This window comes from Perca flavescens, chromosome 5, assembly GCF_004354835.1.
Source record: "Perca flavescens isolate YP-PL-M2 chromosome 5, PFLA_1.0, whole genome shotgun sequence".
NCBI classification, from domain to species: Eukaryota; Metazoa; Chordata; class Actinopteri; order Perciformes; family Percidae; genus Perca; species Perca flavescens.
The window spans coordinates 34848549-34863981 of record NC_041335.1 but is presented as its reverse complement, the minus strand read 5'-3'; the positions used below and the strand labels follow the sequence as shown (position 1 = coordinate 34863981).

Below are 15433 nucleotides of genomic sequence, written 5' to 3'. Positions count from 1 at the left end.
ACACACACACACACACACACACACACACACACACACACACACACACACACACACACACACACACACACACACACACACACACACACACACACACCTTTAGTAGCCCAAGGTTACATCCACACTACTTTCATGGTTAAACGGTGTTTTAAACAAAAACGATCTCTGTCCACACAAGCGTCTGGACTCTGTATCAGAAATGGTCTCTGTCCGTATTAACATATCTGACAACTCATATCCCATGACTGGGTGTTCTCATACACTGGCCATACTGGGTGCTGCTGTTGATTGAACGTATGAAGAAAATAACTGTAAGGAACAAATAAAACAAGTCAATGAACTTACCAGCAAGCAGTTAAAGATGACATAGAGGATGAGCATCCACAGGGACCTGTAGGCCATATGGAGTCCTGCCCACAACCAGACCAGGGAGATGAGCAGGAACAGGTAGAGGACCAGCGGCACCTCTGGAGCACAAGGTAACAACAGCAGAGGATTAAAAAAACAAACAAACATCTGCACAAGTTAGTCTATCAACAACTAAATAAAATACTGTACATACCTGAACGTTATTCGGGTTATGACTAACGTTTAACATGATATAAATGATTCACACTGAATGCTTGAATCCAGATGTGAATGCATGATGTAGTTTCTGGGTGATATACAGCACAGTTTGGTGTGTGGGATGGTGTGTGTGAGCCCGGAGCGAGCCTGAGGAGCTGTTTACTGAACCGCTTCTTACAGTCCCAGTTCAGCATCGGTGTATGGCCGTTCTGCTCCACAAGTCTTAATGAGTACACATGGTCCACATGTGGAGTACTGTGGACCCTGAATTAAGACCAAACTGGTGTTTGGTGTACATTGCTAGAGAGCAGAAACATAAGGTTGGCTGAGAAGACCTCAGGCGCACACAGATTTTTTCTTCACATCGTGCAGACACACACACACACACACACACACACACACACACACACACACACACACACACACGCTTGATTTCACCGACGTAAGAAGTCCCGCTATGTCTTGCACGGCCCTGTGAGTTTTACATGTAGGCGCACGCATGCACGCGCGCACACACACACAAACACACACACACACACAATAGCTTAGCTGAGGGCTGCACTCCCATTTACCCCACTCAGTGCTTAATCTTTTCAGTATTTGCGGTGCCACTAATGCTAATACTAACTGATCTAAGAGCCAGTGTGCAATCCTTTTGTTTGCGAAAATGATATAGACAACTGGCAGATTATCAACATGGACATAGAACTGATCACTCTGATTAATTCACTAAAAAGAAGTGTGCAAATGTGGTTGGCATTCATTGTCCAGAGGTGGCACATCTTCAATTCTCACAGTAGGAACACCATGACTGCTGTGTTATTCATTCAAAGCCACAACAGGCTTTTGGACAAAAAGCGTGGTGGACAATTTGGTTTTTGTTTCAATTTTGTTTGATAATCTGTAGCTTTTAAATGTTTGAGCAAGTGTTTGTAAAATAAGACGAGACCACAGAGAGGTCTTTCTGCACGGGTTTCACGTGGCAACTGATAACCCACTTGGTGTCAGGGCTAATACAGCACTGTCACACAGGCATACAGTTTGTTATGCTGCCCATGTAGAGGTGAATTCTGTGCATCAGACTTTATTTATAAAAGGTAAGGACAGTGTCATTTATAATCCTTTTAACCACTGCCCCTTGCACTATTCATGATTCATGATGTGGGAGTCTCACACTGGAGTGGAGACTGAATTAAAGCCACCGACGTCCCTTTGCACCTCATCCATATCGGGTCGTGATGTTCCTCTCAGCTTGAAAAATAATTCCCTTACCTAATATTGGAACGGCTAATTAGAGGACAAACAAAATGAACACTGTCGATCAGGAGCAGCCTGAGTCAACTGTCAAGAGTGAGTCATCACAACAGAGAGAGGCCTGATAAATTTAACAGCTCTTTACTATCCAGCATGTTTTTTTCAGGAGGAAATAATCTATAAGAACATTGTGGAAGCAGCTGTTGACTAAAAACTGTATATTTGTAAATGAACGTGTTCCGTATAAAAAAAGAGAGTTTTACAGAAAAAGAGAAAAGAGGTTCCACTTCATGCACTTTATTAGGGATAGACCGCTTATTGTCCCTGGCTTTATTATCGGGCCGTTTGCAGATTATCTGTATCAGCGTTTTATTAGCCTGAAGGCCCTGTGTACCCGAATACACTAGCGGTGGAAAACAACGAAATATTTGATCAGATGTGCCTTTCATTTAGACGGCGATGGAATTTTTGGGGATTACGGGGAAAAAAGTGAAACCACCCTCCAGAGTGGAAAATCTTAAAGTGATGGTTCGGAGTAATTTCTGTAATTTAGCCTGTGCTAAGCTGAATAGTTTAGCACAGGCGCTAATGGATCCACGTTTGTATCTCGTAAATGACCCCACTAATAATGCCCGAAATTATACCAAACTTCTACAGTAGTACAAATAGGTTATGTACTCATAAAACGATGGATTGGAAAGTTTGTAAGTACACCAGAAGTTTATGTAAATAACACTTGCCTGCTGGCTTCTCGTCTCTGCTGCTGCTGTAAGACGAGTGCTTAGGGCCGTCTACAAATTACAACACCGAAGAGATACAACAAAAATATTTTTTAATTTAATGATTAAATAAGGTAATGTCTCCAAACTTACCTCAATTATAACTTGTCTCCTGCTAGTTATACTACAGCACTTACTTTAAAAAATAAGTAAAATTAATAAATATTTTTGTTGCATCTCTTTTTGGTGTTGTAATTTGTAGACGGCCCTAAGCACTCGTCTTACAACAGCAACAACAACAACAGTAAAGAACAGAAGCCAGCAGGCAAGTGTTATTTACATAAACTTCTGGTGTACTTACAAACTTTACAATCCTTCATTACAAAACAAAAAAAACGGACATTGGCGAAAATACATGCATCGGGCGGAATTTCACTGGAGCAATCCCGGAAGTGGAACGTCAAGGATATAGACTAGCTCAAGGGTGATTTTAGACCAAAGATGTCAATCAAATGTCTACAACCATACTGCATTTCTGTAGCTGCAATAAAGTAAAAAACACTGAGTGATTTACTCAAGATATTCTGTGAAATACTTACAAAGAGACTTTGTCTGGTTTGGTAAAGTGGCTAGAATTTGCCCCTGCCCACCACTAAGATCATCCTGTGTGTCTGAGAGTGTGACAGAAACATTGATAACTTTCAGCTCTGGTGGAGTTTTCTGTACCATGGCTATACGGAGCACATTTTTAAAAGTTCACAATAAGATTAATCTAATATATTACATAAACATAAAAGTATTTCAAGGCTACATCTTCAACATCAATTGTACCTTAGACAGACATAAATGCTTCAAATCCAAAGGGAAAATTCTAAATGAGACTGCTGAGTCACTCTGTAGTCTGCTGATTGGAGTTACATAGGACATACTGTACAGTTCAGTTCAGTTCACAAGTAGGATGGAAACACAGGGCACTGGCCCAAAGTTTGCACAAAAAGCCCTCACACTTAGGTGCCAGTTCCACCACTCTGTCAGTTCCACTCTGCTCCGAGTGCTGCTCCTTACCTCACTGCAGCTTTCCTCTGGTTGAACCCTGTTGTACTTTTTTTTTTAGCCACATTTCCTTTTTCTCAATTTTTTTTTCTCCTTTTTATGCCTCTCCCTTTCCCTTTGAGACTTATATCCTGCCAGTGTTGATTCATTCTGCCAATACTCTGGTCATTGTTTTCCCGATGCTTCAGCATCATTATTTCACACGTAGGGCCCTGTTTTAACAATCTAAGCACACGGCGTGAAGCGCATGGCGCTGGTGCATTTAGAGAGTGTCCAAATCCACTTTTGGTAGTTTGACGGCGGAAAAAAGGGTCTGTGCGCCGGGCGCATGTTTCAAAAAGGTTGTACTTTGTGTCTTCATTAATCATAGGTGTGTTTTGGGCGTTACATGCAATAAACCAATCAGAGATCATCTCCCATTCCCTTTAAAAGCCAGGCACGTTTGTACCTTGGCTCATTGCTATTATGATGGCGGATTTGCACCGTAATATTTTTATTTTTAATCTTTTGCATGTTTGTGTGCTGCTGCGCTTCCCTGTGTGGGTTTAACAAGCATAGTGTGCACGCGCTGTGCATAAACCTAGGCACATTTTACTAATTTGCTGTTAAAATAACAATGAAATGCTGCATTACTGACTTTAGAACTGGTTTTTGTTGGTCAATGGTCCGATCACTTCCCGCTTCCTCAAGATAGCAATACGCCCAGAATTCACCTGAACACACCTCCCTGTAAGACCAGTACGCCCATGGGCGCAAAGATGGGCGCAGGTGCATTTGCTATTTAAACGATGTGGGCACTGGATGGGAAACTGACAACTGCGTCGGTCTTAAACTAACAAAGACACTTGCGTCAGGTGCCGGGTGCAAGATAGGGCCCCTAGTCTCTTTGCGCTTAGTCTACATCTTGACGTTCCACTTCCGGGATTGCTCCGGTGCTACAGGAAATTCCGCCGGCTGCATGCATTTTCCGCTTCCTTCAGCTTTCTTTGTGTTGGAATTTTAAAATCGGTGGATTAATGAGGACTATGGTTGACTGCTCCTCAGATCTCTGCAGGGTAAATGGAGACAGCTAGCTAGACTATCTGCCCAATCTGAGTTTTCTCTCGCACAGCTATTTTGCAGCGGCTCTGTGCAGAGTTTAGCTCCGGCCATGATGATTGGGATTGGTTTAAAGAAATGCCAATAAACCAGAGCACGTTTTCCTCCCATCCCCAAATGCTGTGTAGAGTAGCCAGACCTTTGGAGGAGGGTCTGGCAAAAGCGAGACTACTTTGCGCTTTATGCTCCTCTGGACGTTTTATTTCGGTGCATGTTTCCTCAGAGTCGATACATCTGCTTCAGAAGCCTGTTCATCAGTTGCTTTTCACCGTTTTTTCTCAGGCCTCTCAAACTTTCCACTGTTTCTAGTCAGAGCAACATTGACTTTCTTTTTTTTTCTCTCTCTCTCTCTCTCTCTCTCTCTGTTTTTCTATTTTGCACATCTGTCTCTATCTGCTCCCTCCCTGGTTTGAGTTTTCCAACCATGTAAGCACATACCATTCTGTGGACAGGGCAGAGCTCCCACAGTAAGAACAGGTTCCCAGAGCCAAATGCTGACTGACTGGCTCGCTACTGCTAAAAAGAAGCGGAGCAAGCACAAGTTTTCCAAAGTTACTGTATGTGTGCATATACTTGTATGTGTGTGTGTGCGAACATGCATGAATGCATATGTATGCCTTTGCATAGACACGCGAGAGAGTCTCAGCTCTCTGCTAGAGAGATGCTAACTGATGGTCATGGGGATCTTTGGGTCTGGCGGAGCTAAGAAGTCAAACAAACAGTTGAACCCCCCCAACAGGGGTGTGAATCTTCACCGGTCTCACGATTCAATTCAATTAAAATTATCCTGTCAAGGATTCGATATCCCGATGCATCAGGATGTGTCACCTCCTCAATATTATTATATATTGCTACACATGGTTTTCATCGACAAATTCAAGCAGTCAGATATATATATGAACTCCCCTTTTAATTGCATCTGCTCCTAGAAAAGACTCTTCCTGAATGTTAACAGAGTCTGAACACAGCAGACAAAAGGCAGAAACAAAAAAAAGCAGCCAGCGGAAAATCAACAAGTAACATCAGTAGGCACTAATCGAATATGGTCTGTTTCAACGCCCCTATCCCACATTAGTGAAATTTCTGCTCAACACTATTTGAAGTGATTTCCTCTGGACATCAGGGAGCTACTTTTCTCCACAGGAGAACAGGCCCATGTTTACATTCGACCACAGCTGGTTCTTGGTGTGAGAAGACAAACTGAGAGGAGAACTTCAACAAAAACAGCTGGGGCAGAAACCCAAGACATCGCTGTGACAGAGAGGTCAGCAGATGTAATAACAACAAGCTGTAATAAACGTGGGTTGAACACGCACAGACACCCCACACACAAGTTATATTGTATGTGTGTGAACTAAGAACATTTAGGAACTGTGTTTTTTTATATTGTTTAATCTGCAGATGATATACTGGTAGGAGTAATGACTAATAATTACTAAGAGTACTTAGTTTGCAAAAGTATGTTTTTTTGTGTACTTTCATGGTATAAACACATACAAGGAATTCACAAGTACATTTGGCAATTTATAAAATAAAAAAAACTAAGCCCAACAGTGCTCAGATCTTTTTAAAGATAATTGTTTAGGTCTTTATTTGAGTGGACAGCTTAGACATGAAAGGGGGGAGGGAGGACTGGAATGACATGCAGCGGCTGCATGTCAGAATAGAACATGCGGCTGCTGCGGCGAGGACTGAGCCTTTGACCATGGGGTGCACGCTCTACCAGGTGAGCTACCCAGGCACCCAAGAAGTGCTCAGATCTTTTAAGTAAAAGTAACAATACAAATATTTAAGAATACCAAATTACAAGTAAAAGTAAGTTTTAACTACTTTATATCCAGTTTGGTCCATTGACTGGCTCACAGGGTCAAACGGTAAATCTGATATGATTAATGAGGTAGGAAAGAAGAAAAAAAAGTTATTATTTTATTATTTAAACAAACCCAAGAGAAGTTCAGAGGGGAAATGTTTCTTTGGTGGATCTTAAACAACTTGCATACATATGAAATGTATAATAACAAATATTGTATTTTATAAGCTTATCCAATGTTTTTAAATGTAAAATCCTATTCTGAAAAGTAACTAGTAATTATAGCTGTCAAATAAATGTCGTACAGTAAAAAGCACAATATGTTCCTCTGAACTGTAGTGGAGTTCATCAAATTGATTGTGTATGTATTGTACTTAAGTACAGTACTTGAATAAAAGTACTTGCACCTCTGAAACCCAGCACTCTAAATGTTACCTTCTAAAAAAACTGCATCTGCCTCATAAAAACTCAACTTTAATGCATTAGTTTGTGAGGAATTATGCCGCGAACACCAATTCTATCGTTCAGGAAAACATCATTAGAATGCAGGAGCAGATTGAGGCTCTGTTGTTGTTTTAGTGGTTACATTACTCAGGTTACATTACAAAGTAATAATCCTCGTTTGGTGAAAGGCGGTCTAGTTATAGCTCAGAACAATAGGATTTTATTCCTAAAAACAAAAACTAATTGTAATTATACAAATTATTCCTAGAAAGAAAGACAAAACAATAAAATAGTATGTGTATACATAGCCATAACAAAAATATCTAGAAGAATAAGGTATGAGAACACTAATCCAGTCCTGATCCATCTATACAAGAGTTTGCATTTCAAGGCTATGCAAAATATAAATATGTTTGGCATCCGAATAAATTGACTACACAGCCTCAAAAACACTAAGTACATAAAACAGCACTCTGCAATCAGACCTCCATCACATATTTTTTAGTTTATTTCAACATTCCTGGCCAATCAGCAATTCAACAAGAAAAGTGAAAGTCTCACTTCTGTATCAAAAGAACATCATGTTTTGCAAACACACCTTGTAGGCTGAGTGAGGGCGCTGATACGGTCTTACTGATGTGCTCTGAATAGTTTTGATGTCAGTCCAGTTTATTTAGGTTTTTGTTTGGCTGGCCAGCCTTGCATTGGGCACAATGGAGTTCTAATCTTTGCTGAGGTGCAGGTATATGTCTGCAGGTTTGCACCAACGTGCAGACTAGTGCTGACATCATATTTTCAAAACCTTTGCGAAAAAAAAAAAAAAAAAGACTGAAATGCGTTGAATAAGGGAAGTCAATGTTATTTTGGGATGGGTACCGAAAACCCGGTATTAAAACAGGTCCCAGGGATAAAACTAGTAATTATCATCAAGCTGTAGCTTCTCCCCTGCTCTGTGTCGGGGTTGAGCTCCTCCACACACACACACACACACACACACACACACACACACACACACACACACACACACACACACACACACACACACACACACACACACACACACACACACTGAACAAATTCAGCTGACAACAGATCAGAGAGGCCGCGGTGGAGACAGTAGTCTCGCATTGCCATTGACCCTCCACAGCGTTGCAGAGGAGGGTCTGGCTAGTCTACATAACATTCCGTGATGGGAGAAAAACGTGCTCTGGTTTATTGGCATTTCTTTAAACCAATCACAATCGTCATGGGCGGTGTTAAGCACTGGACAGAGCCATAGTGCCTCTGCAAAATAGCCTCGGGAAGAAACTTGCTTTGGTGGAACGTGTCCGTTCAAAAGTTGTTTTAGTCGTGCAAAAGAAACTCAGATTGGACAGATAGTCTAGCTAGCTGTCTGGATTTACCCTGCAGAGATCTGAGGAGCAGTTAACCATAGTCCTCAGAAATTTAGGCGAAAGTGAAGGCAGCTTGAGTTGGAGACAACTACGCTTGTTACTGTAAGTAAGTTCAATAAAACCTTTGCGAGCCAATACTTTATTAATTCACTGGTTCAACAAGCATAAACATGTAGACATGTAGAAAGCGATATTTTAATCCGCTCTGCCGCAGTCTCTCATCCACTGCCGCTATGTTTTACACGAGCACAGCGCAGTAGCTCGGCTAATAGCAAATTGTGACAAGCTAAAACAAAACTGTCTGTATTAAGTCGGTTTATCTTAGTTTACTTCGTATCTTAAAATTAGCTAATTCTTGTAAACTTAGCTGCTGGCTGAGACTAAAAACCAGCCCCTCCTGCCTTTTTTCCCCCCTCTAAATCCACATGGCTAATTATTATGCACGGCAATAACGTCATAGGATCACTATAATCAACAATGTTATCGCACAATACAGATTTTCCTCTTATCGGTCAGGCCTAGGGCAGAAACACAAACTGGCACACTTGCTCGATTTCACTGACGTCAAAAGTCCTGCTATATCTTGCACGGCCCTGTGAGTTTTTACATGTGGGCCTCTCTCTCTCTTTCTCGCTCGCACACACACACGCACACACACACACCCACACATACACACACACAGAGATAACCCCTTAGCTTATCTCAGAATGGCTTCAGCTATCCCACAGGTTCTGCACGTAGCTTAGCTGGACGGGAACGTCAAGGTGAAGCAAAACATATTTGATTAACATATTAACAACATGATCTTTTGTCTGACGACTACACATTGCAGGACTGAAACTGATCAGGGTTGCTGTAACAGTCACTGTGGCTTTCAGGGAACGAGCAGAGGCGTAGCCTATGTTTAGAACAACACAATATTACAGGCCTTTCCATCACAGTTGTTTTACTCCCCATTGGACTCTGGACACGTTGAAACAAAGCCAATACTGATATAGTGCAAAGAATTGTACACTGCACTCTGCCAAAAGCTACAATAAAGATAAGAAAACTGCTATAACTAAATGCAGTCCATAGTGTTTGTGTACATATATTGTGTTCATGCTCCTATGTGTGCATGTGTATATGTGGTGGTAGTGTGCGTCCACATAAAAACTAAAAGGTCCAATCAACACTGATGCACCACTGCATGAGCTTTGACAAAGAGTTTTGCTGTCCAACTTTGGGTTTTTGAATCCATTTGAATTGCCATTCGTGTGCAGGTTTACACAGAGCTGTTCAACACAAAACTTACACATATTTACACCTCAAGGGCCGGTCTTTCGTCTGTGTTTGTGACACATATCCTCAGTTGGGACTTTAGACTGCTGCTTTGAATAGTGTGTGCTGTGCTTACCTTTTCTGGCATTTTCTCTCTCTCTTTCTCTCTCTCTCTCTCAGGGTAAATAAGAAGTTTAAGAAGCTGCTGAAACCTTGTTTTCCTCTCTACTTTTTACTTTCAGCACACAGTACAGTACCATACTCTGCGTCTCCTTGTCCCTCAACTCACCCCAAACCTAGCCTGCTGTCCACACCGTCTCCCATATGGAAAAACCCTCTGACCTTTAGCCTCAGACTGGTGTGTAAACAAGAAAGAAGTGCTCTCTTATAATAAATAATAAAATAAATAATGCACACCTACCTGCAGCTCAGCAAAGCACTGTTTTGGTTTCCTACGCTACTTCAAAGGCCACACACAGTGTGTCAGGCGAACCGCGTGCCAGCCAAAGGACTAGCACAAATCCAGGCTTTGCTTTGTCATTGGAGGGCCTTGACTGAGCAAAACAAGCTGAAGCCGGCTGACTCTCACTGAGGGCCACTGATTCCAGCCATGATACCAAGGGACTAAAGTGGTTTGGCTAGGACCTTCATGTGTGGGCTACGGATTCTTTTCTAAACCATTACTCTATGACGGTTATTTCTCTGCAAACAAGAATTTTACATCAAGGAAAAGTTTGAGGTTGTTTCCACACATCTTACCGCACTGCATTGTGTGCATTTTGGAGCTTTAAATGACCTTAAACAGATGTGGTAGAACGTTTTTCAAAGTTCCCGTATGAACAAAAACAACACCAGTGTTTAAAATACATGTCTACCTAAGTGCAATGGCTGAATAAATAATTCAGAAAAGCAGGTATTGTTTTGTTCCTGTATCATAAATCCCTTGGGTACACGCAGAGCAGACAGAGACAGAGCCTGTAAGCTGAGCAAGATAGGGGCTGACATTTTCAGCTCTAGTTCCTGAGAGCATCCTTGGCAGCATTATCGGTCCGAGTACAGTAAAGGCAAAGAGTCTGTGTTACCTAGAAATTTACCTGCTATTTTTGACAATTTAATAAACAAAAATGTATATTATGCTTGAGTAAATAAAACCCCAATTAGCAAAACTGGTTATAAAAATAATATGAATATTTAAATAAATCACCAGGAGAGTCTGGTATACAGGCTGACTCTGGAGATAAAACTGAGATTAGCTCTCATTTTCCAGTTCATGTTCTGCTTGTTCAACAGTTGTTTGGTAACTTGCTCTTAAACACATTCAGAAAGGATTTAAATTGCTGTTTTTATTCTCAGTTCTTAGCATTTGGGTGCTGGTGATTTTCCTTTTGGGCTGGCTAAAACCTATTTTGGGGGTGGAGGGGGGCTCATATACCGTAGTAGAACGCATATCTCAAATCTATGCTGAAGTATAACTGCATTCACTTATGTGTGTGAACACACATGCACGCATTTGGTACCTGTGCTGTTGGTTCGTCCGCGGTACATGTCGTCGTAGGCCTTCCACTGCTGGGTAACCTGATAGGCGTGTATGAACACGACCATGACTGCAACCAGGCAGATGAGAGGCACCAGCACTGCCGTGCACAGAGCCGCATAGATGTTTGGGATGAAGCACCTAGAGAGGGGACGGAAAAAAAATTGGGAGTGATGTGTTTTTTTCATGTAGAAAGAAGCAGAATGTACAGAGAAAGGAGAGGAAATCGGCTCAAAGGTAAGCCGTAGGAAACGGAAACATATTACATCACTATAATGCTCTATATTTACTCCAACTTAGGACTTTGTTTCTTCAAGTTTCACAAACAGGATCTGGCTGGTGAGAGCTCTGAGCCTGCCTAAGACTTGAGGCGTTCTTGCCCAACAACAGCTTTTGCCTTCAACAGCAAAATACGTATGTTCTTAAATCTTCTGAGCAACCAGGTCACCCTGCAGCCACAGCGGGATAATATCTACGGCCAAAGGCGCTTAAAAGTGTTTGATCTATTTAAAAAAAGGCAGAACCTTTTTCAGGAGCAAACAACACATGTGTCTCCAGCTTTGAAAGGGAGATGAATATGAAGTGGTTATGTGAGTTCATCTGCTCATCCCGCCTACAGTCAAAAGCTTTTTTTCTTGAAAAAGTGGAATTCTTTATTTAAGCAGTCTGTTGTTATTGTTTTTTAAATTACAATCAAGTTATTTCTCTTTCTGCAATTTGCCTATTGTGACTCAGTATGACTTGATTTCCTGGGAAATCTTCATTGAGTTCTTTCCCAGCTTCTGTCCAATCAGATGTGTTTTTTTCTTTATGAAAAAAAAAAAAAAAAAACTGAGCAAAACAGTTTTCTCTGGTAAAAATCAACAACCTCAAAAAAACTGTTAACTGCCAAAACACTCATGTGACTTTGACCTTTTCACAAAACAAGCTCGGGCCCTGGTTTGGTGGGAGTGTGCAATACAGATAGGACCTCACGGCAGAACTGAGAGGTCGCAGAGATATAATTAGAGCTATGCTAGCCACAACATAGTATGAGGTAGGCTAAATAAAGCATTACGTTAACCGGTGCCAGCAAGACAGCCAGACCATGAGAGTGTAAACACACTGGAATATGGATATTTGTACGGCTGTGGCCTTGTGAGAGGATGAGATACTACTGTAGTGAAAAATCCTAAGAAAGTCTCATGAGAAATAATAATAAAAAAAAACATTACCCAGGGACACATTTTACCAACTTTATATAGTTTGGGAGGGAATAAATAAAGTGAGTAATGCCTTTTATGGGGGATTTTCATAGAAATACTGCAGGGATTTTCTTTTCTATACATATGGTTGGACTGTTATGAGTCACTTAAGCACAGGGCCTTGTTTAAGGAACACCTAATATATAGTTAAAGGTATAAGTCAACTCGATCTTAAGGAGACAGACATGCTTCTGTAGTATCCATTGACTTGCATAATGCGATGACAGGACATTAAAGTTGTATATTTTCATTTCCACAGATAAGACTATAAAACAGCCTGCATGGAATAGATACATGTAGATGTCAGGTTTAAATGTCCGCCTCCCCGAGAAATTACTTTATAGCCTGGCTTTGAAGTAGCCACACTAACCAAGAATCAGTAACACCGTTTATAGACTCAAATAACAAAATCCAACTGTATTTAAATTGTTTTTTGAACTCCAAATCATGGTTATAAGAATTACTTCACTGGCAAAAGCTAATTGGGTGATGCATCTGTGGTGAAATTTCAATGATCACTTCTGCTCATCAACAGTGAATCAAAATGATCTGCTGTACTGTATGTGCCACAGTAAAAATCTAATGAGGTTCAACCAACATAGCACTAATAGGACCTCTCAACCACACAACGTGAGACCCAGAGAGATGAAGGTACACCTTAATGTACCCTGTGTAAGTACTAATAAGGGTTCAACAGGGTTTTTTTCACTGTGAAAAGTGAAGAAAAAAAAATTGTACTTGCCCAAAGTAATTTTTTCTGGCCCCTATACAAATGTTTTATTTCAGAGGGGAAAAAAATAGAGAAAAAAAATGGTCAAACTTCGGAAAAAACGTCAAAAAAGCGTAAACAAACATGAAAATAGCATAAGATTTTTTTTATAAACGTCGAAAAAAACAAAAAACGGCAAGCGCCAACTCAATTCTTAATTGGCCAACGGAGCATTCAAATCATATCCCTCAACAAGCATTCTCTAACGGTAGCAAGAGAAGGATAACGTCACTTTGTGATACGATGATGCCTGAATAGGCAAGTGGGTTGTTATATTTACTTGCCCGACATGGCGTTTTACTTGACCTGGGCCATCGGACAACCCCTATTGTTGAACCCTGCTAACTATATGGAAGACAGAGTACCAGCACCACAGTGGTGATAGAAGGGTGACATCAGGTAATCGTGACAAAAACAGGGCGAAAAGTTGACTTCTGTTAATAGGATACCTATGAAATAAAATATGTATGACACAAAAATGCTCACTGACGCAAGGTTTGAGCTTGACACCTGTTTGTAAGCAAGCAGGTTGAAACTGAGACAACTTGAGTGTTGAGAAAACAAGACGGCTACCTGTTCACATGCAAAAGGAGAGAGAGAGAGAAAAAAGGGGGGGGGGGTATAAAAGGCTGCCTCATTCCCTGTGAGGAAGGTACGCTTCCAGGGAAACTGAATACTCCTCTGTATCCTTGAGTCTCTCATGTATACGCTCACTGTCTTGCAAACACCCTACCCATCCACCCACAAGAAACTCGCATACACCCTGGATCCCAAGGATAACAGCCACACCTAAAACCTCGGGCTAATTTTAGACGTGATTTAAGTGCTCAAACTTCATCAGTATTTGATTTAGCCCCGTCACACAAACGCTTTATCCCACACGCAAGACGGTAAAAAAAGTTTACTCCGGCAATTACCACACACACACAGACACACACACACGCACACTTAGACCCACCTGACTAGGGACCATTGTGCAGGTTTTTTTACAAAGTGACTTCATATGTTGTGTTCTTGGTTTCAGGTGCTCTATACATAGATGGCAACCAGTTATTTATAGCCCCAACACAGACATAAAACATAGCCACATGGGAAATGGGTTATTTAAGATTGCTCCGTTCCTCCCTACACCCTTCTGTGTAAAAGCCTTTAAGGTGAAGAATCAGGTTTCTATGTGGGGAGACTAGTTTGTTCATTCATTTGATTGGGCAAACTACCTCCTGACATGATGTCACCGGCTCAGGTGTTTTCTGTTTGCTCTACTCTACCCTGAAGGGAATTTGCCAAGGTCTGAAAAAGAAACGGAAGTCACCACGGCTGACTCAGACTGGTGTAAAAAAACACACCCACGAGTCCTCTTACAAAAACAGATTACGTCAGGGTTGGGTCGATTCCACCTCGCTTTAAGCAATTCTAAAGACGACTTGTGTGTGTGTGTGTGTGTGTGTGTGTGTATTTGTGCGCCTGTGTTTTGCAATGTCCACACTCACACATCTCCTTGGACCAGTCCGTATACACTGTCTATGGTCCATCCGTAGCCGCCGAGCAAGACGATGACCAGGACAATGATAACGAGAGCTGGAAGTCCCCAGCCCGACAGGAAGTACAGCAGGTATCGACGCTCTGTGTGCTCGTCATTCATCACCAGAACTTGCCAGAAGTTCACCGCCTGGGGACAGAGTTTGAGAAAAACAACTTGATATGAAAAAACAGATATGTGCTACCACAAGCAATACCTGAACTATATGGACGATAATATTTCTCGATAATGTTGTGAGGAAAATTAAAACGTTTTTGGAGTTTGAAGGAGTTTTCCATCTTTCTTTGAGAACATTTGGTGCTCATAGTGAGTGAAGAAGTACAACCACATTTTTTTAATCACACACAATAGCTATATTTGCTTTGTAATCTAGCAGGCTTTGATAGTCTCATCCATCTGATACACTGAGCCCTGCATTGTTCCATAAGCAGCTTTTCTGAACACCTGTTGGTTGCAACACAATGTATTACCCCTGTGTGAAGACCTCCGCAAACAATAACATATCTCTCAGACAATGTTAAACCGCTGCACTGGTGAAGAGCAAAGGGCAAAGGTTACTTTCAAGTTTTAACGTGGAGCTACAGGGAAAAAAACAAAGCAACTCTCTATTTTCCCAGTAATCTCCCCCACTTTCTTGTGGGCTGGGGTTACAAATTGGTGACCTTTACTCCATCTAGCCTCATTACGACCACACGTTTACAGCCTATACAGATTTAACTTTCATTTAAAAAAGGAAAATAAATGTAGAAA

The 15433-nt window shown here is 41.3% G+C and overlaps 1 protein-coding gene across 1 annotated transcript in view; it reads right to left on the bottom strand.

The window, feature by feature from the left end:
• Nucleotides 1–15433, bottom strand: part of adgrv1 (adhesion G protein-coupled receptor V1) — a 172231-nt gene that overhangs the window by 20368 nt on the left and 136430 nt on the right. Inside the window, exons 90-92 of the mRNA XM_028577354.1 lie at nucleotides 14634–14812; nucleotides 11114–11271; nucleotides 343–464 (exon numbers count right to left, since the gene is read on the bottom strand). Coding sequence (XP_028433155.1) covers nucleotides 343–464; nucleotides 11114–11271; nucleotides 14634–14812 — 459 coding nt within the window. The remainder of the gene's footprint in view (nucleotides 1–342; nucleotides 465–11113; nucleotides 11272–14633; nucleotides 14813–15433) is intronic.